General features: G+C 42.7%; 1 protein-coding gene, 1 long non-coding RNA gene and 2 pseudogenes across 6 annotated transcripts; 3 read left to right on the top strand and 1 right to left on the bottom strand.

Moving 5' to 3' along the window:
- Positions 1–4,806, top strand: part of LOC116036201 — a 131,174-nt pseudogene extending 126,368 nt beyond the window's left edge.
- Positions 1–25,189, top strand: part of LOC118495060 — a 1,111,612-nt pseudogene that overhangs the window by 960,370 nt on the left and 126,053 nt on the right.
- LOC116058416 lies at positions 6,479–9,012 on the top strand. Of its 5 annotated transcripts, XR_004897374.1 has the most exons (5): positions 6,479–7,090; positions 7,236–7,612; positions 7,671–8,395; positions 8,648–8,714; positions 8,909–9,012. It is a non-coding gene; the product is annotated as an uncharacterized LOC116058416 (long non-coding RNA). The 5 variants fall into 5 exon arrangements; XR_004107048.2 differs by lacking the exon at positions 8,909–9,012 and having other exon boundaries at positions 6,479–7,070; positions 7,245–7,305; positions 7,625–8,395; positions 8,648–8,879; XR_004107045.2 differs by lacking the exon at positions 8,909–9,012 and having other exon boundaries at positions 6,479–7,070; positions 7,245–7,612; positions 8,648–8,879.
- Positions 9,312–24,126, bottom strand: LOC116058414 (coagulation factor IX). Its single transcript, XM_031311246.2, has 10 exons — positions 23,796–24,126; positions 21,230–21,402; positions 17,999–18,023; positions 16,471–16,584; positions 15,895–16,029; positions 14,972–15,219; positions 14,310–14,424; positions 13,537–13,733; positions 11,309–11,434; positions 9,312–10,784 (listed from the first exon to the last, which is right to left on the bottom strand). Exons 1-10 carry the CDS (start codon positions 23,860–23,862, stop codon positions 10,137–10,139), a joined length of 1,848 nt encoding a protein of 615 aa, XP_031167106.1. The 5' UTR covers positions 23,863–24,126; the 3' UTR covers positions 9,312–10,136.

Below are 25,189 nucleotides of genomic sequence, written 5' to 3'. Positions count from 1 at the left end.
ATAAAAGTTATTAAAAAAGTCACAGTATAGTTTGCCGAAAAAAGTCATAGTATAGTTTGTCGAAAAAAGTTATTAAAAAATTCATAATATAGTTTGTTGAAAAAAGTCAAAGTATAGTATGTCAAGAAAAAGTCATAAAAAGTCATAGTCTAGTATTTCGAAAGAAGTAAAAAAAAAACTGATAATTTGAAATTTCGGTTGTAAAGCAACAAGAAAAAAACAAGTCAAAAACAGGGAAAACCCGAACCTCCTCTGGAGAATGTGGGCGTCGATGCCAATACCTCTCACATGCGAAGCAAGCGCTCTACCATTTGAGCTAATTCCCCTACATGAAACATGGATTAAAAGTCATAAAAATTCATAGTATAGTTTGTTGAAAAAAGTTATTAAAAAAAGTCATAGTATGGTTTGTTGAAAAAAGTTAAAAAAGTCATAGTATAGTCTTTCAAAAAAATTCATAGTATAGTTTGTTGAAAAAAGTTATAAAAAGACATAGTATAGTATGTCAGAACAATTCATAGTATAGTTTGTCGAAAAAATTATTAAAAGTCATAGTATAGTATGTCGAAAAAAGTCATAAAAAGACAGTGTAGTATGTCGAAAAAAGTCATTATAGTTTGTCGAAAAAAGTTACTAAAAAAAGTCATAGTATAGTATGTTAAAAAAGTCATAGTATAGTTTGTCGAAAAACGTTAAAAAAGTCATAGTATAGTTTGTCGAAAAAAGTTTAAAAAAAAGTCTTAGTATAGTATGTTGAAAAAAGTCATAAAAAGACATAGTATAGTATGTCAAAAAAATTCATAGTATAGTTTGTTGAAAAAAGTCATAGTATAGTTTGCCGAAAAAAGTTATTAAAAAAAGTCATAGTATAGTTTGTTGAAAAAAGTTATTAAAAAAAGTCATAGTATAGTTTGCCGAAAAAAGTCATAAAAAGTCATAGTATAGTATGTCGAACAAATTCATAGTATAGTTTGTTGAAAAAAGTTATAAAAAAACATAGTATAGTATGTCAAAAAAAATTCATAGTATAGTTTGGTGAAAAAAGTCATAGTATAGAGTGTCAAAAGAAAGTCATAAAAAGTCATAGTATAGTATTTCGAAAGAAGTCATAAAAAGTCTTAGTATAGTATGTTGAAAAAAGTCATAAAAAGACATAGTATAGTATGTCAAAAAAAATCATAGTATAGTTTGTTGATAAAAGTCATAGTATAGTCTGTCAAAAAAAGTTTTTAACAAAATCATAGTATAGTCTGTCCAAAAAAGTCATAAAAAGTCATAGTATATTATTTCGAAAGAAGTCATAAAAAAGTGATAATTTGAAATTACAGTTGTAAAGCAACAAGAAACAAACACAAGTCAAAAACAGGGAAAATCCTAATGTCCTCTGGAAAATCTGGGTGTCAATCCCACTACCTCTCGCTAGCATGCGAGAGGTAGTGGGATTGACACCCACATTCTCCAGAGGACATTAGGATTTTATATACTATACTATGAATTGTTATGACATACTATACTACGTCTTTTTATGACTTTTTTCAAAATACTATACTCTGACTTTTTATGACTTTTTTCGACATACTATACTATGACTTTTTATGACTTTTTTCGACATACTATACTATGACTTTTTTTAAAAGTTTTTTCAACAAACTATACTATGACTTTTTTTGATAACTCTTTTCAACAAACTATACTATCAATTTTTATGACTTTTAATCCGAGTGTCCCATAGGGGAATTAGCTCAAATGTTAGAGCGCTTGCTTAGCGTGCAAGAGGTAGTGGGATCAATGCCCACATTCCCTGTTTTTTAACTTGTTTGTTTCTTGTTGCTTTACAACCGAAATTTCAAATTATCACTTTTTTATGACTTCTTTCGAAATACTATACTATGACTTTTTATGACTTTTTTTTGACTATACTATGACTTTTTTCAACAAACTATACTATGAAGTTTTTTGACATGCTATACTATGTCTTTTTATGACTTTTTTCAACATACTATACTAGTACTTTTTAAACTCTTTTCGACTAACTATACTCTGACTTTTTTCAACATACCATACTGTCTTTTTATGACTTTTTTCGACATACTATACTATGACTTTTTTAATAACTTTTTTCGACAAACTATACTATGAATTGTTATGACATACTATACTATGTCTTTTTATGACTTTTTCAACATACTATACTATGACTTTTTTAATAACTTTTTTCGACAAACTATACTATGACTTTTTTGACTTACTATACTCTGTCTTTTTATGACTTTTTCAACAGACTATACTATGACTTTTTTTTTTACTTTTTTCAACAAACTATACTATGACTTTTTTAATAACTTTTTTCAACAAACTATACTATCAATTTTTATGACTTTTAATCCATGTTTCCCATAGGGGAATTATCCCGAATGGTAGAGCGCTTGCTTAGCATGCAAGAGGTAGTGGGATCGATGCCCACATTCTCCAGAGGACCTTAGGATTTTCCCTGTTTTTTAACTTGTTTGTTTCTTGTTGCTTTACAACCGAAATTTCAAATTACCACTTTTTTATGACTTCTTTCGAAATACTATACTATGACTTTTTATGACTTTTTTTGACAGACTATACTATGACTTTTTTCAACAAACTATACTATGAAGTTTTTTGACATGCTATACTCTGTCTTTTTATGACTTTTTTCAACATACTATACTATGTCTTTTTATGACTTTTTGCAACATACTATACTATGACTTTTTTAGTAACCTTTTTCGTCAAACTATACTATGACTTTTTTTGACATACTATACAATGTCTTTTTATGACTTTTTTCAACATACTATACTATCACTTTTTTAAAAACTTTTTTCGACATACTATACTATGACTTTTTAAACTTTTTTCAACATACTATACTATGACTTTTTTAATAACTGTTCGACAAAGTATACTATGACTTTTTCAACTTTTTTCGACAAAATATACTATTACTTTTTTAACTGTTTTCGACAAACTATACTATGAATTGTTATGACATACTATACTATTCTTTTTATAGCTTTTTTTGACATACTATACTATGACTTTTTAAATAACCTTTTTTCGACAAACTATACTATGACTTTTTTCGACATACTATACTATGACTTTTTTAATAACTTTTTTCGACAAACTATACTATGACTTTTTCGACTTACTATACTATGACTTTTTTTTTAACTTTTTTCAACAAACTATACTATGACTTTTTTAATAACTTTTTTCAACAAACTATACTATCAATTTTTATGACTTTTAATCCATGTTTCCCATAGGGGAATTATCCCGAATGGTAGAGTGCTTGCTTAGCATGCAAGAGGTAGTGGGATCGATGCCCACATTCTCCAGAGGACCTTACAATTTTCCCTGTTTTTTAACTTGTTTGTTTCTTGTTGCTTTACAACCGAAATTTCAAATTACCACTTTTTTATGACTTCTTTCAAAATACTATACTGTGACTTTTTATGACTTTTTTTGACAGACTATACTATTTCTTTTTATGACTTTTTTTGACATACTATACTATGACTTTTTGACCTTTTTCAACATACTATGCTATGAATTTATTATGACTTTTTCGACAAACTATACTATGACTTTTGTTGAACATGTTAGACTATAATTTTTAATCCATGTCTCCCATAAGGGAATAAGCTCAAATGTGTGAGTGCTTGCTTAGCATGCGAGAGATAGAGGGTTCGATACCTACATTCTCCAGAGGACCTTAGGATCCTCCCTGTTTTTGACTTGTGTTTGTTTCTTGTTGCTTTACTATACTATGACTTTTTTCGACATGCTATACTATGACTTCTTTCAACATACTATACTATGACTTTCTATGACTTTTTTGACATACTATACTATGATTGTTGTCGACATACTAAACTATGACTTTTCATGACTTTTAATCCATTTTACCTATAGGGGAATTAGCTCAAATGGTAGAGCGCTTACTTAGCATGGGAGAGGTAGTGGGATCGATGTCCACATTATCCAGAGCGCCTTAGAATCTAACCTGTTATTGACTTGTGTTTGTTTCTTGTTACTTTACAACCGAAATTTCAAATTATCACTTTTTTATGACTTTTTTCTGGCATTGGGTTGTAGAAATGTGACTGTAAATATCTTGTTTGTCCACCTTCTTGTCTCTCTCACTCTCTCTCTCTCTCTCTCTTTCTCTTTGTCTCTTGCTCTCTCTTTCTTTCTCTCTCTCTCTCTGTCTCTCTCTCTCTCGCTCTCTCTCTTTCGTCTCCAGGGCGACCCCCCCTCTCCCCTGCCAAACTCTCTGGGTGTAGTCGCCGGTTGGGGAATCTCCAACCTGAACCTGAATGCCTCACCCTCCGACCCCTCCGTGCTGACCTCTGACCTCCTGCAGTACGTCAAGCTGCCGGTGGTTTCTCAGGACGAGTGTTTGGCGAGCTATGCCTCACGCTCCGGCAGCTACAACATCACAGACAACATGTTCTGCGCCGGCTTCTTCCAGGGCGGGCGGGACACTTGTCTGGGGGACAGCGGGGGTGCGTTTGTGATGCAGGACGGGGTCACCCGGGGGTGGGCGGTGTTTGGGCTGGTGTCCTGGGCTGGGCCGGAGGAGTGCGGCAGCCAGAGGGTTTACGGAGTCTACACCCGGGTCGGGAAGTATGTGGAGTGGATAGAGAGGCAGCTGCAGGCTGCTGCCTGAGGGTGAGACAGGCAGACAGACAGGCAGACAGGAAGACAGACAGACAGACAGACAGACAGGCAAGCAGGCAGACAGACAGACAGACAGACAGGCAGGCAAGCAGGCAAGCAGGCAAGCAGGCAGACAGACAGACAGACAGACAGGCAGACAGACAGACAGAGAGGCATACAGACAGACAAAGAGACAGACAGACAGGCATACAGACAGACAAAGAGACAGACAGACAGGTATACAGACAGACAGACAGACAGGCAGGCAAGCAGGCAGACAGAGAGATAGACAGACAGACAGAGAGACAGATAGCAGGCAGGCAGGCAGACATGCAGTTAGGCAGGCAGGCAGGTAGAGAGACAGACAGACAGTTAGACAGGCAGACAGGCAGGTAGGCAGGCAGGTAGAGAGACAGATAGCAGGCAGGCAGGCAGGTAGAGAGACAGACAGACAGACAGACAGACAGACAGACAGACAGACAGACAGACAGACGGCTGTTTCTGAATCTTGAATGTTATCATGAATATTTCCACCAAAGACTTAAACTCCATTTTCTATGCCAGAATGCTTTGCTGCCTCCAACACAGAAATCAGACAAAGCCACATTATTTAAGATATTTTATAAATTTAAACGTCTTATCTCCACTGATTTGTATCTTCTTCACTTCTGTCGTCATATTTTACACTCCTTTGTTTGAATTACATGAAACGTTTTGTTAATGAAATGAAATAAACACTTTTTGCAAAGAAATGTCACATTTTCTGAACGTTGTTGTGTTGTTCAGTTTCTGTATTTGACATCATTTTACAGACGTTAGTAAAAGATATAAATCAGAGAAAGAATTTCTTTGAGTGTGTAAGTCCTCGTAAAGCTCGGATCTTCAGACCAGTGGATCTCAGACTGGTTGACATGATGTTCCCCCAGACCAGCGCCACACAGCTAAAGTCTAGATGAAGAGGACCAAAAGAGATTCACTAAACAACAGCCTTGTGACTGAAAAACATTCAAACACTATGTTTCAAATGTTTAGAATCCATCATTAAATCAAAATATTATAATTATTTTATGAATTATGCATCTTTTTAAATTAACATTTTGCAAAAATCTCCCGTATGTCCTGTAGGTGGTCTTTTTCTCTCGTACGTCCTGCAGGTGGTCTTTGCAGGGTTTTGAAAAAACCTGGAATAGTTATGGAATTTGAAAAATACAAATTCAAGGCCTGGAAAGTTTTTGGAAAAATAAAAAGACCCATAAAGTTTTGGAAAAAGTCATGGAATTATTTTAACACAGCATAATAATATGTGATTAATCAAAAAAAATGTTTGATAAAAAATGTATTTCACGTCGTCCTAACCTCACCGTTCTATTCGGGGCGCGATATTACGAATCCCACTATGAACCACATAAATTATCATTTATTTTATTGTTAAACCTTTGAGGGTAAACTTTAAAACAGATTTGTATTCTTATTGTATAATGTCGACTGACATTTTCAAGAATACATAGTCATGGAAATTTGTCAAAAAGTCATGGAAAAGTATTGGTTAAAATGCGTATGAACCCTGTCTTTGTGTCCTGTATGTCCTGCAGGTGGTCTATGTCTCCTTTATGTCCTGCAGGTGGTCTATGTCTCCTTTATGTCCTGCAGGTGGTCTATGTCTCCTGTATGTCCTGCAGATAGTCTATGTCTCCCGTATGTCCTGTAGGTGGTCTTTGTGTCCTGTACGTCCTGCAGGTGGTCTATGTCTCCTTTATGTCCTGTAGGTGGTCTTTGTGTCCTGTACGTCCTGCAGGTGGTCTTTGTCTCCTGTAGGTCCTGCAGGTGGTCTTTGTCTCCCGTATGTCCTGTAGGTGGTCTTTGTGTCCTGTACATCCTGTAGGTGGTCTATGTCTCCTGTACGCCCTGTAGGTGGTCTTTGTGTCCTGTAGGTCTTGTAGGTGGTCTATATCTCCTGTACGTCCTGTAGGTGGTCTTTGTGTCCTGTAGGTCCTGTAGGTGGTCTATGTCTCCTGTACGTCCTGTAGGTGGTCTTTGTGTCCTGTACGTCCTGTAGGTGGTCTATGTCTCCTGTAGGTCCTGCAGGTGGTCTTTGTCTCCTGTATGTCCTGTAGGTGGTCTTTGTGTCCTGTACATCCTGTAGGTGGTCTATGTCTCCTGTACATCCTGTAGGTGGTCTTTGTGTCCTGTAGGTCTTGTAGGTGGTCTATGTCTCCTGTACGTCCTGTAGGTGGTCTTTGTGTCCTGTAGGTCCTGTAGGTGGTCTATGCCTCCTGTACGTCCTGTAGGTGGTCTATGTCCCCTGTAGGTCCTGTAGGTGGTCTATGTCTCCTGTATGTCCTGTAGGTGGTCTATGTCTCCTGTATGTCCTGCAGGTGGTCTATGTCTCCCGTATGTCCTGTAGGTGGTCTATGTCTCCCGTACGTCCTGTAGGTGGTCTATGTCTCCTGTATGTCCTGTAGGTGGTCTTTGTGTCCTGTAGGTCTTGTAGGTGGTCTATGTCTCCTGTACGTCCTGTAGGTGGTCTTTGTGTCATGTAGGTCCTGTAGGTGGTCTATGTCTCCTGTATGTCCTGTAGGTGGTCTATGTCTCCTGTATGTCCTGCAGGTGGTCTATGTCTCCCGTATGTCCTGTACGTGGTCTATGTGTCCTGTAGGTCTTGTAGGTAGTCTATGTCTCCTGTACGTCCTGTAGGTGGTCTTTGTGTCCTGTAGGTCCTGTAGGTGGTCTATGTCTCCTGTCTGTCCTGTAGGTGGTCTTTGTGTCCTGTAGGTCCTGTAGGTGGTCTATGTCTCCTGTATGTCCTGTAGCTGGTCTATGTCTCCTGTATGTCGTGCAGGAGGTCTATGTCTCCTGTATGTCCTGTAGGTGGTCTTTGTGTCCTGTATGTCCTGCAGCTGGTCTATGTCTCCTGTATGTCGTGCAGGAGGTCTATGTCTCCTGTATGTCCTGCAGATAGTCTATGTCTCCTGTAGGTCCTGCAGGTGGTCTTTGTCTCCCGTATGTCCTGTAGGTGGTCTTTTTGTCCTGTACGTCCTGTAGGTGGTCTTTGTGTCCTGTAGGTCCTGTAGGTGGTCTATGTCTCCTGTACGTCCTGCAGGTGGTCTATGTCTCCTTTATGTCCTGCAGGTGGTCTATGTCTCCTTTATGTCCTGCAGGTGGTCTATGTCTCCTGTATGTCCTGCAGATAGTCTATGTCTCCCGTATGTCCTGTAGGTGGTCTTTGTGTCCTGTATGTCCTGCAGGTTGTCTATGTCTCCTTTATGTCCTGTAGGTGGTCTTTGTGTCCTGTACGTCCTGCAGGTGGTCTTTGTCTCTTGTAGGTCCTGCAGGTGGTCTTTGTCTCCCGTATGTCCTGTAGGTGGTCTTTGTGTCCTGTAGGTCTTGTAGGTGGTCTATGTCTCCTGTACATCCTGTAGGTGGTCTTTGTGTCCTGTAGGTCCTGTAGGTGGTCTATGTCTCCTGTAGGTCCTGTAGGTGGTCTTTGTGTCTTGTACGTCCTGTGGGTGGTCTATGTCTCCTGTAGGACCTGCAGGTGGTCTTTGTCTCCCGTATGTCCTGTAGGTGGTCTTTGTGTCCTGTACATCCTGTAGGCGGTCTATGTCTCCTGTACGTCCTGTAGGTGGTCTTTGTGTCCTGTAGGTCTTGTAGGTGGTCTATGTCTCCTGTATGTCCTGTAGGTGGTCTTTGTGTCCTGTAGGTCCTGTAGGTGGTCTATGCCTCCTGTACGTCCTGTAGGTGGTCTTTGTGTCCTGTACGTCCTGTAGGTGGTCTATGTCCCCTGTAGGTCCTGTAGGTGGTCTATGTCTCCTGTATGTCCTGTAGGTGGTCTATGTCTCCCGTACGTCCTGTAGGTGGTCTATGTCTCCTGTATGTCCTGTAGGTGGTCTTTGTGTCCTGTAGGTCTTGTAGGTGGTCTATGTCTCCTGTAGGTGGTCTTTGTGTCATGTAGGTCCTGTAGGTGGTCTATGTCTCCTGTATGTCCTGTAGGTGGTCTATGTCTCCTGTATGTCCTGCAGGTGGTCTATGTCTCCCGTATGTCCTGTAGGTGGTCTATGTCTCCCGTACGTCCTGTAGGTGGTCTATGTCTCCCGTATGTCCTGTAGGTGGTCTTTGTGTCCTGTAGGTCTTGTAGGTGGTCTATGTCTCCTGTACGTCCTGTAGGTGGTCTTTGTGTCCTGTAGGTGGTCTATGTCTCCTGTACGTCCTGTAGGTGGTCTTTGTGTCCTGTAGGTCCTGTAGGTGGTCTATGTCTCCTGTATGTCCTGTAGCTGGTCTATGTCTCCTGTATGTCGTGCAGAAGGTCTATGTCTCCTGTATGTCCTGCAGATAGTCTATGTCTCCTGTAGGTCCTGCAGATAGTCTATGTCTCCTGTAGGTCCTGCAGGTGGTCTTTGTCTCCCGTATGTCCTGTAGGTGGTCTTTTTGTCCTGTACGTCCTGTAGGTGGTCTTTGTGTCCTGTAGGTCCTGTAGGTGGTCTATGTCTCCTGTATGTCCTGCAGGTGGTCTATGTCTCCCGTATGTCCTGTAGGTGGTCTATGTCTCCCGTATGTCCTGTAGGTGGTCTTTGTGTCCTGTACGTCCTGTAGGTGGTCTATGTCTCCTGTACGTCATGTAGGTGGTCTATGTCTCCTGTATGTCCTGCAGGTGGTCTTTGTGTCCTGTATGTCCTGTAGGTGGTCTTTGTGTCCTGTAGGTCCTGTAGGTGGTCTATGTCTCCTGTATGTCCTGTAGATGGTCTATGTCTCCTGTATGTCCTGTAGGTGGTCTTTGTGTCCTGTAGGTCCTGTAGGTGGTCTATGTCTCCTGTAGGTCCTGTAGGTGGTCTTTGTCTCCTGTACATCCTGTAAGTGGTCTATGTCTCCTGTATGTCCTGTAGGTGGTCTATGTCTCCTGTATGTCCTGTAGGTGGTCTTTGTGTCCTGTAGGTCCTGTAGGTGGTCTATGTCTCCTGTAGGTCCTGTAGGTGGTCTTTGTCTCCTGTACATCCTGTAAGTGGTCTATGTCTCCTGTATGTCCTGTAGGTGGTCTATGTCTCCTGTATGTCCTGTAAGTGGTCTATGTCTCCTGTATGTCCAGTAGGTGGTCTTTGTCCGGTCTGTCCATGGTTAAAAATGTCAGGAATAAAAAGCAGAAAGGTTGTATAAATGAGGTGACAAAAAAAGATCGAAAAGCAACAAAAAGTTAAAAAAAAAAACAATGAATGAAGGTAAACTGAACAGAACATGTGACGTTTATGTCACTTTCTTCAATGTTTGTGTCTTTTTTCGGCGTTGTGTGCCAGCTCTACGTGGTGTTGTGTTGGTGCCGCCGTAGTGTTGTTCTCCACACATAAGGTCAACACGATCAACTTCATTTGTCACTTTTTTTAACATTTTTGTTGCTTTTTTAAATGTTTCTGCCACTTTTCCACTGTTGTGTTGCTGTTGTCAATTTTTTGTCAGACATAAAGATCCACGGTGTCTCTGAGCTCCGGTCTGATTGTTCCTGTGTCTCGGCTCTCTGTCCCTTTAAGGTTTGGTGGGTCTACGGTGTCTCTGAGCTCTGGTGGGTCTACGGTGTCTCTGAGCTCTGGTGGGTCTATGGTGTCTCTGAGCTCTGGTGGGTCTATGGTGTCTCTGAGCTCTGGTGCGTCTAGGGTGTCTCTGAGCTCTGTTGGGTCTACGGTGTCTCTGAGCTCTGGTGGGTCTACGGGATCTCTGAGCTCTGGTGGGTCTACGTTGTCTCTGAGCTCTGGTGTGTCTACGGTGTCTCTGAGCTCTGGTGGGTCTACGGTGTCTCTGAGCTCTGGTGTGTCTATGGTGTCTCTGAGCTCTGGTGGATCTACGGTGTCTCTGAACCCCCGTGGAGCCACAGTGTCTCTGAGCCCCCGTGGGTTCATGGTGTCTCTGATCCAGGACAGGAAGTTGCCCAGGCGGGTATAAACCCCGAACTTGCCGACAGCGGCGCACTTCTCCCCCCAGCTGACCACGCCGGTCAGGAACCAGGTTCCTCGGTAGTTGACCAGGAATGGACCACCGCTGTCTCCGCTGCAGGCGTCCTGAGAGACAGACAGGTACCCGGCACAGAACATGTTGTCTGTTATCACCTGCAGACAGACAGGGTAGAGACAGACAGGTTAGAGAGACAGACAGGTACCCGGCACAGAACATGGCTGTTATTTACTGCAGACAGACAGGTTAGAGACAGACAGGTTAGAGACAGACAGGTACCTGGCACAGAACATTTTGTCTGTTATCACCTGAGACAAACAGACAGACGGACAGGTTAGACAGACAGACAGACAGACAGACAGACAGACAGAGAGACAGACAGGTTAGAGAGACAGACAGACAGACAGACAGACAGGTTAGAGAGACATGTTAGAGAGACAGACAGAAAGGTTAGAGACAGACAGACGAACAGGTTAGAGAGACAGACAGACAGACAGATAGACAGAAAAGTTAGAGACGGACAGACAGGTTAGAGAGACAGACAGACAGACAGGTTAGAGAGACAGACAGAACTATACATTTGGTAAAAATTGAATGGAGTTTGGTGTATAAATAACTGCTCGAACTGAAACACCTCTTTGTGTCTTTGATCTAATCTTTATAATGTAGATGTGCTCACCTGTTCAGTGGAAGCAATGCATTCTGGGTAGCTGACGACAGGAAGCGTCACCTTCCTGAGGAAGCGCGAAGACCGACCCAGGTGTTGCGTGAGCCCCCAGCCCGTCACCACGCCACGGTTTCCCGCCTGAAAACACCACATCAAAATTTAAAGCCTTTCCTCAGATATAATGATTGTAGATGTAACATCATCATATGGCGCAGTGGATATATCACAAACCTCTGGTGTGGGAGATCTGGGTTAGGGTTATGTAATGTAACATCATCATATCAAACCTACTCGGAAATATTTCAAAGAAAACAACAAAAGGAAAGCAGAGAAGTGAGGTGTGCAGCTTTCAAACTAAAAGATGTTCTTCTACAAGCCACTGCAGTGATTTACAACAATCAGTTCAGTAATCTCTTCTTATATTTAAAATGTAAGGGTGCTGTGATGACTTTGTGATACGGTTAGATACTGGCAGCACAGTTGCCTGATAGTATGCATTGGTGTGTGTGTGTGTGTGTGTGTGTGTGTGTGTGTGTGTGTGTTTGTGTGTTTGTGTGTGTGTGTGTGTGTGTGTGTTGTGTGTGTGTGTGTGTGTGTGTGTGTGTGTGTGTGTGTGTGTGTGTGTGTGTGTGTGTGTGTGTGTGTGTGTGTGTGTGTGTGTGTGTGTGTGTGTGTTGTGTGTGTGTGTGTGTGTGTGTGTGTGTGTGTCGGTGTGTGTGTGTGTGTGTGTGTTTGTGTGTGTGTGTGTGTGTGTGTGTGTGTGTGGGGGGGGGGGGTGTTTTGTGTCTTAATAGGGTTAACGTGTTTATTAACTGTCCTGCTATGAATGCTTTATCACGCTTATGGGAACGATGGACCCACCAATGCACAACTCTCAGGTAAGTGAAATCCAACAGGTTTACTGGAGCACCGAGAAACTGACAGGTAACGGTATCCAGATAAACAGGCGGTAAGGGAAAATAAAAACAGGCAGAGGTCTAAAACACAGGAAGACAGGAAGACAGGAAACACTGGGAAGCGGGAATAACGCTCAAACGCTGTCACAAAGGAAGCAGACGATTTCGCAATGAGGTAGGGAACAACGAGACAGAGGTGAAACACAGGTGGGTTAAAATACACAAGGACAGGGCAGATAACGAGACACAGGTGAAACACAGGTGGGTTAAAATACACAAGGACAGGGCAGATAACGAGACACAGGTGAAACACAGGTGGGTTAAAATACACAAGGACAGGGCAGATAACGAGACACAGGTGAAACACAGGTGGGTTAAAACACACAAGGACAGGGCAGATAACGAGACACAGGTGAAACACGGTGTGGCAGGGGAAGGTAATTACACAGCAGGAATACAGACAACGGTCGTTTACGAAACCGCATACTATACTAGCATCGCATACTGATTTGGCCAAAATGTAGCATGTAGTATGTAGTAAACAAAAGTAAAATCTCCATTACGCCTCATTCAGTCTATTTCGTCTACTGTATCCCACAATGCAAAGTGCCGCAAAAATCACAACAAATGCGGATTTCTATTGTGGAAAGCAACTGGAAACTTTGTACATTGTTGGTCTGCTATGTCATCACTGTGAGAAATCAACTATGTAGAGCTCAAATATGGGCCGTTTCACGAAAATGTATGGCTAACACTCACACACACACATAAACACACACACACACACACACACACACACACACACACACCGGCCACGGAGCAGGCAGAGACGAGGGGGGGCAGAGAGAGACCTGTCTCTCTTTCACAGTCTTGTAAATAAATTACAACATGTAAATACATTAGATTTTATATTTAAGTTTATAATTAGGGTTTGTTTTAGTTGTCGGCAGTATGTAGTAGGTGATTTCGAAAACGGCCAATGACCAGGAAGTAAACAGACCTGAAATCGAGATGGAGGGTATCAAAATATAACACAGGAAGTGGAAAACCAAACGGGAACAAATGGAACTCTAAACATAAACTTGACACAGGAGCAGGACGTAACATGCTTTCTGTTGTTGTAATGAACAACTCAGTTACATAGCAATAAAGTATTGAATCTTGCAAAATACTGTAAAAGTTCTGTAACACAATGTTAATGTAAAATAACGGTAGACTCCTGTAAAGTAACGGACAGTGCAATACTGTAAAGGGCTTCACAGTAACTTACTGGCAGCACAGTTGCCAGTAAGTTACAGTAAAACAGCTAGGAAAGGTCAGTGTATAAGGAAAGAGTCCAGTTACCTGCAGCAGGTAAGTGGAGAGGTGTTGGTCAGGCAGGCAGGCAGGGATGGCAGTGTTGCCCCGGGCAACGGGCTGGGCCAGGAACAGCAGAGCGATGTCGCTGTCAAAGGTGAAGGAGTGGAAGTGAGGATGGACGAAAACCTTCTGGACTTTAATCAGCTGTTCACCTGGATCAGGACGGTGCTTATCATAATCACCTGCACACTCACACACACAAGCACGCACACACACACACACACACACACACACACACACACACACAGAAAGTAAAAAAACTGCTGTGATAACCAAATCCATCAGACTCCATGCAAATAATCAGGACTTTTATCATTGTAAAACACACTTCATTCAAAGTGGACAGAAACTAAATAAAACTATCAAAAGCCGTCTTGATTCATCTTTCCACTGTTCCAACAATCACCACTCTGGTTTGGTTGAAATAAACCCTTAATTCACCCATTTACATGTGGAGATATGCTGGCTCTATACACGCTAAAAGTCCTGATTATTTACATGGAGTCTGGTGGAAATATGCTGGCTCTATACACGCTAAAAGTCCTGATTATTTACATGGAGTTTGGTGGAGATATGATGGCTCTATACACGCTAAAAGTCCTGATTATTTACATGGAGTCTGGTAGAAATATGCTGGCTCTATACACGCTAAAAGTCCTGATTATTTACATGGAGTCTGGTGGGTTTGGTGATGGTGATTTTAGGGCTGTTTCATGTTAAACAAAAAGGATCTTACTATTTAATATGAAAGTACACACCTATAGTCACATGATCTATAGTCTCCTCGAGGCAGTGAGCAGCAGAGATGACCCAGCGATCGGAAACCAGAGTTCCTCCACAGAAACCATAACCATCAGACCTGCGGAGCAGAACCTGAACACACAAACACACACACACACACACACACACACAGACACACACACACACACACACACACACACACACACACACACTTTTTTACAGTTTTTCGACATTTTAACAACGTTTTTGATGTTTTATTCCAAGGTTTTGGTTAACATTCTTGCAGCTTTTTTCAACGTTTTTTTTCCGCATGTTGCTTTGCTCCCGTCATAACTACTACGGCCACTAGAGGGCTCCGTAATAACTACTACGGCCACTAGAGGGCTCCGTAATATCTACTACGGCCACTAGAGGGCTCCGTAATATCTACTACGGCCATCAGAGGGCTCCGTAATAACTACTACAACCACTAGAGGGCTCCATAATAACCACTATGGCCTCTAGAGGGCTCAGTTATATGTACTACGGCCACTAGAGGGCGCCGTAATATCTACTACGACCACTAGAGGGCGCTGCCACTAGAAACCTAAATATAGGTCAGAATGATGCTGGAGGGGGGAGGACAGGGAGTTTTTTCAGGGACGAAAGTGTCTTAAATTTGTGTAAAATGTTTCCTCACCTGCCAGGGACTCCCCCCCGGTTTATCCAGGACCCCCCCCACGATACGAGGCGTCATCCCCACTGTCCCGTTGTCGCTCCGTCCTGATGTTTGATTCGCCGCCAGCTCGTCCTCCGTCTCCGTTGCGTTCTGCAGGATCGCCGCCCAGCTGTCGGTGCTGCTGGCATCCAACATGGTGTCCGTCTCTCGGTCAGAGCGACTTCGGTACGATGACAGATCTAACTGCTGACGGCCGCAGGGGAACGCCGCTGGATAGGAAGACAAAACATTTAGACCTTCAGACTCAAAACAACAGCATGGTAGTCAAAACTAAATATAAAGTAAATGAGTAAATGAGTAAATAAGTAAATAAGTAGGTAAGTAGGTAAGTAAATAAGTAAATAAGTAGGTAAGTAAATAAGTAAATTTGTAGGTAAGTAAATAAGTAAATAAGTAAATAAGTAAATAAGTAGGTAAGTAAATAAGTAAATAAGTAGGTAAGTAAATAAGTAAATAAGGATATAAGAAAGTAAGTAGGTAAGTAAGTAAATAAGTAGTTAAATAAATAAGTGAGTAATTGAGTAGTAGTACTGTAAGTAACAGGGAGCAGTGGGCAGCCAATCACAGGAGCCGGGGACCAACTCCAGATCTGAGCCAGTGCCTTGCTCAAGGGCACTGACTGGAAAACCTAGTACATGTTTTTTAATGGTGGGGGAAACCGGAGCACCCGGAGGAAACCCACCCAAACACGGGGAGAACATACAAACTCCACACAGAAAGGCCCGGGATTAAAATCCAGAACCTTCTTGCTGTGAGGCCACAGTGCTAACCATTGGGCCACCATGCTGCCCAGAGAAAGTAAGTCGGTAAGTTAATAAGTGAGTAAGTGAGTAAATAAGTAACAACATAAGTAAGGGGCAATATGTTTTTTCTCTGAGTGTTACCGGTCGGGGAGCAGCTGCGTCCGTCAGGGTCCAGTTTGAATCCGTCAGCGCAGCCACACTGAACTCCAGCGCCCCCTGGCAGGTCGGAGCAGTACTGCATACAGCCGCCGTTTTTGTAGTGACACTCCAACACCTCTGCAAACAACCAACAGCATTCATTCGTTAGGCTGGAGCATCTGGGTACTTCGCTAAACGTCAAGGCCGCAGCCCCTTTTGGGGGGATAGAAAACAGAAGATCCCATAGACGTCCATGCAATTTGATGTACCTGAGTCGCAGGTCTGTGATTGGTTGTCTACCTGAGTCGCAGGTCTGTGATTGGTTGTGTACCTGAGTCACTGTTCTGTGATTGGTTGACTAGCTGAGTAACAGGTCTGTGATTGGTTGTGTATCTGAGTCGCAGGTCTGTGATTGGTTGTCTACCTGAGTCGCAGGTTTGTGATTGGTTGTGTACCTGAGTCGCAGGTCTGTGATTGGTTGTCTACCTGAGTCGCAGGTCTGTGATTGGTTGTGTACCTGAGTCGCAGGTCTGTGATTGGTTGTGTACCTGAGTCGCAGGTCTGTGATTGGTTGTCTACCTGATTCGCAGGTCTTGCCGCGGTACTGCGGGGAACAGAGACACAGGAAGTGTCCGCGGTCCAGAGTGCACATGCCTCGGTTCTGACAGGGGTTGGTCCGACACGGGTCCAGATCTGCCACGCAGGAGAGACACTCAAAACATCAAAGTAGTGGCCGGGTTAGCTCAGTGGGTAGAGCAGGCACACATATACATGTAGAGGTTTATTCCTCGACGCAGAAGGTCCAGGGTTCGAGTCAGACCTGTGACAATTACCTGCATGTCTTCCCCTTCTCTCTTGCCTCCCTTTCATATCTAGCTGTCCTGTCCATTAAAGGCAGAAAATGTCCAAAAAAAATCAAAGTACACGTCAGATAAACGTTTCTGAAGATGTTTCTGTCATTCTGGGTAGATCTGATCCCACTGATGTTAATCACAGGACAGACTCTCCAACTGGTGATTTAACCAAAAACAAAAAACGTCGAAAGAAGCAGCAAAACTAGAGAAACTAAAAATAAAAATAGCTGGTAATCAATGATACATTTCAATGATTCCAAATCAATCTCAACATTCGTGTTGTCCTCCCGTCCACTATGCAACGTTTTGGTTTTCTCGGTCCATATAAAAATTAATCATTTTTGTCAGTTTTTTCAACGTTCTTTTATTAATTTATATTCAAATGCTATACAATTTTATAAAACACACCCAAATTCAATGAAAGTAGTGAACTGATTTATTTTACTTGTAAAGAGCGTTGTAGGGAACCATCCACGTTATTTTTTTGGACATTTTGGTTGATAGAAACCCAAACTTGTGATATAGAAACTTTTAGAAAATGGGTCATATTTAACGCGAGGACAACAGGAGGATTAAATCAATTTCAGATACATTTTTTAAATGATTGATCTACGACGCAGGAGAGACACATAAAACGTAAAAGTAAACTGTCATGTCTCGCCCCTGTGTCAAGTTATTTTTGAAGGTTTTCTGTTCTCCCTGGTGTTGTCTTGTTTTACTTCCTGTTGTTAAGTTTTTCCCATTTGTGTGATTACCTGTCCCCGCCCTAATGTGTTGCACCTGTGTCTCATTGTCTCCCTTGTTTTGTGTATTTAAGTTCTGTTTTCCCCTCTCCCCAGTGCGAGATCCGTCTGTTTCTGTCGTTACTGGGGACTGTTGCTGAGTTTATTTCATTGTTAAATAAACTATTGTATTTTACACTTTTGAGTCGTGCATTCGTGGGTCCATTGTCTGTGTGCTTGACAAACGCCTAATAAATGTTTCCCAAAGATGGTTTCTGACATTTTAGGAAGCTCTCAACCTGCTGATGATTGTTCAAGTGTTCATTTTCTGATCAGTTTGCTATTGTTGTTATTTGATGCTATAGAAACGGGCTAAAAACTCATGATTAACAGCTGGGATGGACTCCCTTCCCTCCCTCCGTCTTTAGAGACCGACTTTGGCACCGACACACACCGAACACGATAAATAAGTAACAAAAACACTCAGACACCTGCTGCTGGTCACCACACAAAAACAGAAAATTTACTCACTTGTGTATTTGTACCAGAACTCCATCTGTGGAAGAAGAAAGTCAGAGTTAATATGCAGGTTATTGCATTCATTAAATAGTGAGCAGTGTTGGGAGTAACACGTTCCAAAAGTAACGCAATTACAGTAATGTATGTATTTTTGCTGTAACGCAGTAATATAATGCATTACTATTTAAATGTTGGTAATATTATATCTGTTACAATCTCAGTAACGCGAGTTACAACGCATTTAACCCGACATTTAGTGGTGTTTGGATTTTAAGAATTCACCAACACCAAACATTTCAGCACAGAGAAAAAAAGTCTGCAAGTGTTATTTCCTGTTGCTGGATTCGATGGTCGAGATGACTTCAGAGACAGATACATTTGCGAGATGGATATTATTTTCAGGAGTTGTTTACGCTGCGTTGAAGTGAACTGTCCTGTCAGTGTTCCCGTGGTCAGAGCCAGAACCAGAGACGGTAGGCTAGGCACGATCTTTTTTAAGTGCCACCTGACAAAATTAATATCGAGCAGAATTGAGTTAAGCCTATTGGTCCGGCCCTCCACAACAGTCCCCGTTTCTCATGTGGCCCCTTGGAGAATAAATTGCCCACCCCTGCCTTAGAGGGTTGCCTCCCTAAGCCTATAGGTTGGGGGAGGGGAGGCAGCCTCTACCGTGAAAGAGGCAAAACAGCGGGTGTGGCAGAAGTTTGGAGAAGACATGGAAGTAATTGGGAGGTGGAAGGAGCACTTTGAGGAACTTGTCCTCTAAGGTAGAGGCTGAGCTGGAGGCTGATGGAAGTCACTGAGGTAATCAAACAACTCCACAGTAGCAACGCCTGAAATCTCTGGGTGTGGGGGGGCTGTCTTGGATTGCACGCCTCTTCAACAGTGTGTGGAAGTCTGGGATAGTGGGGTGGCTCAGTCAGTAGGGAAGTCCCCATACGGACCAAAGTATGGTGGTAAACTGGTAGCTGTTGACGTGCCACTTCACCTCCTTGACCAAGGCACCGAACCCCCCAAACAGAACTGCTTGGGGCGCCTTTCCATGGGCTGCCCCCTCACTCTGCCATCTTTCCATTAGTGCATGTATAGGTACTGAGCATGGGCAGCCCCCCACTCTGACATCTCTCCATTAGTGCATGTATAGGTACTGAGCATGGGCAGCCCCCCACTCTGACATCTCTCCATTAGTGCATGTATAGGTACTGAGCATGGGCAGCCCCCCACTCTGACATCTCTCCATTAGTGCATGTATAGGTACTGAGCATGGGCAGCTCCCTCACTCTGACATCTCTCCATTAATGCATGTATAGATACTGAGCATGTGCAGCTCCCTCACTCTGACATCTCTCCATTAGTGCATGTAGAGGTACTGAGCATAGGCAGCCCCCCCACTCTGACATCTCTCCATTAGTGCATGTAGAGGTACTGAGCATGGGCAGCCCCCCCACTTTGAAATCTCTCCATTAGTGCATGTATAGGTACTGAGCATGGGCAGCCCCCTCACTCTGACATCTCTCCATTAGTGCATGTAGGTAGTGAGCATGTGTGTGTAATTCAGGCCTGTGTGTAATGTGTGGAATAACAACAGAGTGAAAACATTGTAATTTCCCCTTGCGGGATTAATTAAGTATACATTATTATTTATTAAGGAGTGACAGGCCAGGGTGGTGGTTCCCCTGTTTAAAAAGGGGGACCAGAGAGTGAGTGCCAATTACAGGGGTATCACACCTCTCAGCCTCCCTGGTAAAGTCTACTCCAAGGTGCTGGAAAGGAGGGTTTGGCCGATAAAGGAACAATGCGGATTCTGTCCTGGTCGTGGAACAATGGACCAGCTCTTTACTCTCGCAAGGATCTTGGAGGGAGCCTGGGAGTATGCCACATGTGTTTTGTGGATCTGGAGAAGGCGTATGACCTGGTCCCCCGGGAGATACTGTGGGAGGTGCTGCGAGAGTATGGGGTGAGTATCAGGGCCATCCGAACCCTGTATGACCAAAGCGAATGTCGGACCCAAATGCAGAGACAGCAGGCAGTGGTAAGCTTGAGGATTTAATACCATAAAATCCATACAAACAAAAGGAGTCCTGAATACAGCAGACAAAAGTAGTCCAAAACGTAGTGGAAGACAAAAACAGGAATCACAAGAAACAGGAACACCGAGACACACACACACACACACACACACACACACACACACACACACACACACAACACACACACAATCTAATACAGAAACAATGATCTGACAACAGACAAAGAAGACAAGACATGACAAGGGAGAAAAACAGACAGAAAAACAGACTACAAAATAAAACAGGAAACTGTAACACATACACAACCATAACAGCGAGACATGGACTATTTATTTGGTTAATTGACAGGATATCGAGGCGTAGTTGGGGTGGGGAGAGGTTGCAGTTCGGTGGACTGGGGATCTCATTGCAATGTTTTGCAGATGATGTGGTCCTGATGGCAACATCGGTCTTTCACTCACTGGATTGGCAGCTGGGATGAGGATCAGCACCTCTAAATCTGAGGCCATGGTTCTCAGCAGGAATCCGATGGAGTGCATACTCCAGGTAGGGAATGAGTCCGTACCCCAGGTAAAGGAGTTCAAGTACCTCAGGGTCTTGTTCCCAAGCGAGGGGACAATGGAGCGGGAGATTTGGAAAACTACAACAACACACTTTGAGCTCGCAAGCTACATGCGGAAAATGTCAAGTTTTTGAAGAAAATTCGGATGCTGGAACAAGTCAGGCCAGATTGGTTCTTTCAGGGAATGATTGTAAAGATTTATAAACAATATGTTTAGATCATTTCCTCTCTAACTGGGAGGTTTTATAAAGAATATGTTTAGGGCATTTCCTTTCTAACTGGGAGGTTTTGGGACTGATTGGTGGGATTGCTGTGGACGAAGTACACATGGAGATGCACTGGTAAGAGATTCAAGATTCAAAATTCAAGATTCAAGATTATTTTATTATCATTCCAAAAAACACTTCAGGAAGTGCAGTGTAGAACGAAAAAATTACGTTGCATTGAACCACCATAAAAACAGACATAAAAAACCATCAGCAGCTAGAAGAATGCAATTATAAATAAATAAATATGGTGCAGTAAAAATATGATATATAAATAAGATAGCCAATGAGGTTTAACCATGTATCAGCTCATTTAAATAGCTCACGTTACTGTATTATGTCTATCTTCTTACCTGTATATCTGTATCTGTATCTATGTTCTTACCGTCTTCTCGGCGGTCCGGAAGATCTCGGCGGCCTCTTCCTGCGAGCAGCGCTCTTCGTTACATTCCCGCTCCAGGTCTCCGGGCAACATCTCCTCCAGGAAGAAGGAGTTGGCTCGGCGCCTCCGGGACGCCACGCCCAGGATCTGACCCGCTGCTGGCCGCTCCAAGAACACTGGGTGAGGGGTGGACACAATAACAGAAACACTGAGGGAAGGGTGGACCGATCAAGTTCAGGATCCAATTTAAGTTCTTGTTCTGGCTTATAAAGCTTTGCATGGTCTGGCACCTGTTTATATCTCTGACCTGCTCCATCTATACACTACTAACAGGTCCCTCAGGTCTTCTAACCAGGGACTAGACCTGTTTATATCTCAGACCTGCTCCATCTATACATTACTAATAGGTCCCTCAGGTCTTCTAACCAGGGACTAGACCTGTTTATATCTCTGACCTGCTCCATCTATACACTACTAACAGGTCCCTCAGGTCTTCTAACCAGGGACTAGACCTGTTTATATCTCAGACTTGCTCCATCTATACATTACTAATAGGTCCCTCAGGTCTTCTAACCAGGGACTAGACCTGTTTATATCTCTGACCTGCTCCATCTATACACTACTAACAGGTCCCTCAGGTCTTCTAACCAGGGACTAGACCTGTTTATATCTCAGACCTGCTCCATCTATACACTACTAACAGGTCTCTCAGGTCTTCTTACCAGGGACTACTGGTGGTCCCACGCACTCATCTATAAACTAAAGGTGACCGTTCCTTTGAAGCAGTGGATCCAAACCTCCAAAACGCTCTTCCTATTGTCTTAAGTTCTGCAGTCTCTGTTGAAGGTTTTAAAAAACAGCTGAAGACACATTTGTTTAAATTCGCTTTTTGACTCTTGTTTGTAAACTTTGGGTTTTAGGTTTTCATCGTTGAAATGATTATCATTGGTCATTCAATAATTATTTTCTTTTTTCCCTTGTTTATTTTCTATTGGCTTGTACTGTATTTTTACAAATGTTTATCATGTGAAGCACTTTGTGACTTTGTCTGTAAAAGGTGCTATATCAAATAAACATTATTATTATTATTATTATTATTATTATTATTATTATTATTATTAAATTATTAAACACTGAGGGAAGAGTGGACACAATAACAGAAACACTCAGCCTGCAGGTGGAGAGCTGAAAAAAAATATTGTGAAGACAAAGTTCTCTGTAAAATTAAAGGATAATTCTGACGCAAACTGAACCTAGGAGTTAATTACACATGATTACTGAGTAAACCGTTCTCTGGGACATGTCTTCATGCTAATCAAATGTGACCAATGTTAGCTCAAACCGCAATAGCATAATAAGGGTCCCTACATATAAACCGAAGCATTGAGAACTTTGTAAGTGTACAGACAGTTTATTAAAAAGATAGAATATAATCTTTTTAATAAACTGTCTGTACACTTACGTATAAATAGCGATTTACCCTATGCCCCAACAACTAGCGTTATAAGGTAATTAGCAGTTTGAGCTAAAACTGGTCACATTGGATTAGCATGAAAACAGATCCCAGAGAACGGTCGACTCGGTACACATATGTAATTAACCCCTAGGTTGATTTTGTACCGGAATTGTCGATTAAAAGTTCATCAAAGTAATAGTACTTTTACTTAAGTATAAGAATACTTTATGACAGAAAACATGCCATTGCCAAGCAGCATCCTGCACTTCATCGAGGCTGGCTCCTAAAAGGAGTCGATCCCGGTGTTAGTGTTCAGGGAAAGGTGCTCAACGGACATCCAAGCCATCATCCACAACGGGACGGAAGAGCGTCCCGACAAGAGGTCAGAAAACAAGCCCTGAAATCTCCATCACCAAACCCACCAGACTCCATGTAAACTGCTCAGATTTCTTAGCGGAAATAAGACAAATCTGGCAACATTTCTGCAGCTGGCAGTGTTTTACCAGACAAACAAACTGGCTAATGAAGCTCAGCGTAAATTCTTTCAGGAAGACGTCATTAACCCAATCACTACTCTTTCTTCTTAAATCAAATCAGTTGTTTAGAAGCGATACTTTCAGTTAAACCAATCAGACATGGCCACAAAATTCAAGGGCCAATCACAGCATTACAGCTCTGCTTTAAATCTGTTCTCCCTGTGCTGTCAGCTGTTGTTTCAGGCAAAGCGCTCAACCCTCCACCTCCCCTGCCGCCTCCAGTCATCATGTTTCTCCCGGCTGACCGCGCCGTTGCCTCGTCGGTCTGGTCTCCAGTCTCCTTCTCCACCGCCACCAGTGTCTAGACTCCATCGGAGGGTTATGTTCCTGTTCTCTATCCCTTTAAAAATATTATTAATTCGATGGAGTCTAATCTCCAAAAGACGTGTACATTTTATCATGCAGTTGTACAATAAATATTTTTGCATATCTGCAAACAAAGTCTCTCCTGATTTAAATAACTTTGCAATGTTAACCACCAAAGTTAACTTTTACATGCATTTAGGAGGGTTGGCAGTGTCGTGAAAGAATCCAATCGGGACATAAAACTATTATTTGATATTATTTATTGTCTTACCTGAACTTTCAATGAGAATCGAGCAGCTGAGCAGAATGCAGAGAGTCAAATAGGAGGACAGCAGCATTTCTTTGTCTCTTTTATATTTCTTTCTGTCTCTCTCTCTGTTTCTGTCTGTCTGTCTCTCTCTCTCTGTCTCTCTCTCTTTCTGTCTCTTTCTCTCTATCTGTCTCTGTCTCTCTCTCTCTCTCTCTCTCTCTCTTTCTGTCACTGTCTCTCTCTGTCTCTGTCTCTCTTTCTGTCCCTCTCTGTCTCTTTCCGTCTCCGTGAGGACACAGATCGTCTCTTGTTGTCTTCCGGTCGGTGTCTGAGGTAAAATGGCGTCCAGCTGATCAACTGACCATTGACCTCAGCTCAAATATTGACTCAGAGACGTCACATCAGGCGCACACACACACACACACACACACACACACACACACACACACACACACACACACACACACAGGATACAGCTCACCAAGATACCTTCATGTGCATTTAGAAAAGTAACTTTAAAGGTGCAATATGTAATACTGACAGCTAGTGTTTAAAATAGTTACTGCAGTACAAATTCAAAATACTGGAGAGAGTCGTCTCCCCGGCCCCCTCTTCCCCAAGTTCACGTTGGTTGCCAGGCTGAGACTGCAGCATCCACAACAATGTTGCTAGACTTGCTGGTCACGCAACTGTTAGAAACATGCTGGGGTTTTTAGGATCGGGTAAAATCTATCTCCATTTATCCTGTTTGTTTGTTAGCTGCTTTCATGGATGTACTAACATTACAGCTGTAGCGTGCTGGGTTTACCTGCTTACAGGTATATCTGGCAACCTGGCCTGGCTGTCAAACTGGGCAGTTGATAAAAACACCCCCCACTACACCTGTGTTTCCGACTCTGCCATCATGTTCTTCTCCTCCAGGTAGCTGTCACCTGTAATCGGCAGGTGTGCATCCCACAACATCAATCCAGCCTTCTCTGTCTTTAACAATAGATGAGGTGAGGGCGGAGCTAAGGAGACTTCGTACAGGGAAAGAGGCGGGTCCGGACAGTGTGTGTCCAAAATTGCTGAAGGACTGTGCAGCTCAGTTAGCAGAGCCTCTCCAGAAGCTCTTCAACCTGAGTCTACAGACAGAGAAAGTTCCGGTGCTGTGGAAAACATCCTGTCTCGTACCAGTGCCCAAAATAGGACGCCCGGTGGAGATGAATGACTACAGGCCCATGGCGTTAACATCCCACATCATGAAGACTCTGGAGTGGCTGCTTCTCCGCCACATAAAACCTCAGGTTGCACAGGAATTAGACCTCCATCAGTTTGCCTACCAGGAACATATAGGAGTGGAGGATGCGGTCCTCTTCATGTTGCACCGGGCCTATGCCCATCTGGATGTGCCTGGTTCTTATGTAAGGATCATG

Source organism: Sander lucioperca, chromosome 5, assembly GCF_008315115.2.
Source record: "Sander lucioperca isolate FBNREF2018 chromosome 5, SLUC_FBN_1.2, whole genome shotgun sequence".
NCBI classification, from domain to species: domain Eukaryota; kingdom Metazoa; phylum Chordata; class Actinopteri; order Perciformes; family Percidae; genus Sander; species Sander lucioperca.
The sequence above is the reverse complement of the archived record's forward strand: the minus strand, read 5'-3'. Positions and strand labels throughout refer to the sequence as shown.